The 2,265-nt window shown below is 36.5% G+C and overlaps 1 protein-coding gene across 1 annotated transcript; it reads left to right on the top strand.

Moving 5' to 3' along the window:
* The first annotated feature begins 898 nt into the window (after window positions 1-898).
* Window positions 899-1,636, top strand: LOC141660011 (uncharacterized). Its single transcript, XM_074466967.1, has one exon. The coding sequence runs from the start codon at window positions 899-901 to the stop codon at window positions 1,634-1,636; it is 738 nt and encodes a 245-aa protein (XP_074323068.1).
* Window positions 1,637-2,265: the final 629 nt, after the last annotated feature.

The raw sequence follows: 2,265 nt of genomic DNA, 5'->3' as shown, positions 1-2,265 counted from the left end.
ATATTGAGAAAGATCTTGGATAGTTATATGGTGATGACCATTTAGGACCTTTGGTGGAGCAGTAGTTGTCGATGTTGTTGTATTATGTTTGGTTTTCTATGGTTGTAGTTAGTAGAGGCTAGGTAGAAGTCGAGGGCAGGAAGGGGGATGTTTTCTAGTTTTTCCTCTATTTTATCCTACTGTATCATTGTACCTATGCTCCAACTTATAGTACCTAAACTTCTTTATTATGCACTGTTGAAGCCTTATATAAATCTTTCGCCTTGTAAACCCTGCAAATCTTTATCAACTCTTTTACATACCATGTTTCTAAATACCTTGTAAATCATATCTTGTACCATGTGAGGACCATAACTGAGGAGCGAATTATGTAGTAATAGATTGCATGTGCAAGTGGGTAAAGCTTAAAACCCACAAATGGTTTCAAAAAGAATCTTTATTGTTATATGCCATGCTATCGTATTACTAAATAATTTCTCAATCAGGATTGTAAAGAATGATCAGATCACCAAACCACCAATCTAAAACTCAAACCCAAGACCAAGAACTAAACCAAGATACTCCTATGATGAACCGACTTGTTCAATTGTTGTAACAACATGTAGCCCCTAAAGTCAGAAACTTTAAATATTTTCAGTTCGTGCATCTCCAATAGTTTATAGGATTTCCAGAACTGATTAAAGCTCAGTCGTGGTTGAGAGAAATGGAAAAGTGATCGAGTTAGCAGAAGTTAAGGATGAGAAAAGGCGCAGTACACAAGTTATTACCTTTAGGTTGAGGCAAGTTATAGGTAGAAATATTCAAAGGCGCTGCTTGAAGGAAAAGTTATAATCTGGGAGAAGTTTACGGAGATGTTTTACAGAAGTATTTTCCAAATTATATGCAAGACTAGTTAGAGATGAGGTTTCTGAATCTGAGACAAGAAGACATGATTTATTTTAAGTACAATCAAGAAGGTCACTATTTGACGAAATGTCCAAGTGAAAAAGGGAAGCCGGAATTGACTTATTTTAAATATGGAAAGGTGGTCCATATGGCAAGGAACTGTAAGGAGCCTGTTCAGAAGGAAAATGTGCTTAGGATTACTGGCCCATCACCCTCTGCAGCACCAGCAGCTCAGCCAAGGGCAAGAACGTTCAACATGACAAGGAAAGATGATGTGCAGAATGTGGATGTGGTGGCAGGTAAGCTTGATATAAATTCAGTAGAAGTTAAAGTGTTAATGGATTCTAGAAAAACTAGGTCCTTTATTGCTGAAAGTGTTATTGCAAGATTAAAGTGTGTTGCATACCCTCTCGAACCTAATTTTATTAGAGAAGTAGCGAATCAAGAAAGAGTTATTGCCAAGAGAATTTGTCCCATTTGTGATAGGATTATAGAAGATCGGCACTTTTCCGCTGACTTAATTCTTTTCAAGTTAAGAGAATTCGATGTTCTATTATGGATGGATTGGTTTTCAAACCACTATGTGCAAATCGAATGTAGAAGTAAGAAAGTGAAATTAGAGACCAAAGATGGTATTGAAGTGATATTCAAAGGAAAGAAGCAAGAGAAGAAGTTTCTAATGGCTATCCAAACGAAAAGACTGTTACGACATGGGTGTGAAGCGTATTTAGCACATCTCAAGGATGTATAAAAGGAGTCCTTAAGGATTGAAGATATTCTAGTAGTTAAAGATTTTCCCGATGAGCTTCTAGATAAATTACCTGGACTACCTCCAGATTGAGAGGTCGAGTTTATGATTTATTTGGCTCCTGGAATGGATCAATATCGAAAGCTCCATATCGAATGGCACATGTCGAGATAAAAGAGTTAGCGACGTAGTTACAGGAATTGCTGGATAAAGGAGTTATTTTCCTGAGTGTATCCTTGAGGGGTGCACGAGTGCTATTTGTAAATAAGAAAGATGAAAGTCTGAGGTTGTGTATCAATTATCGCGAATTGATTGAGTTGAGGAATAAGAATAATTATCGAACAAAATATGGACACTCTGAGCTCTTGTGATGGCGTTTGGATTGATAAATGCGCCAGCTGCATTTATGGATCTCAGGAATAGAGTATTCAAGGAATATTTAGATAAGTTCGTGATCGTATTATTTATTGACGATATCTTGATATACTCCAAGACGAAGGAAAAATACATATGGAACATTTGAGGATTTTTTTGGAGATTTTGAGGAAATAGAAGTTATATGCAAAGTTTCGAAGTGTGAGTTTTGGTTAATGGAAGTTCAATTTATTGGACATGTAGTTAACAGTGAAGGT

The sequence above is a fragment of the Apium graveolens genome, chromosome 5, assembly GCF_009905375.1.
Source record: "Apium graveolens cultivar Ventura chromosome 5, ASM990537v1, whole genome shotgun sequence".
NCBI classification, from domain to species: Eukaryota; Viridiplantae; Streptophyta; class Magnoliopsida; order Apiales; family Apiaceae; genus Apium; species Apium graveolens.
This window is presented reverse-complemented; position numbering and strand designations above follow the sequence as displayed.

Excerpts from the sequence above, each read along its gene's own strand:
- LOC141660011 (XM_074466967.1), top strand. The coding sequence starts at position 899 with ATGAGGTTTCTGAATCTGAGACAAGAAGACATGATTTATTTTAAGTAC.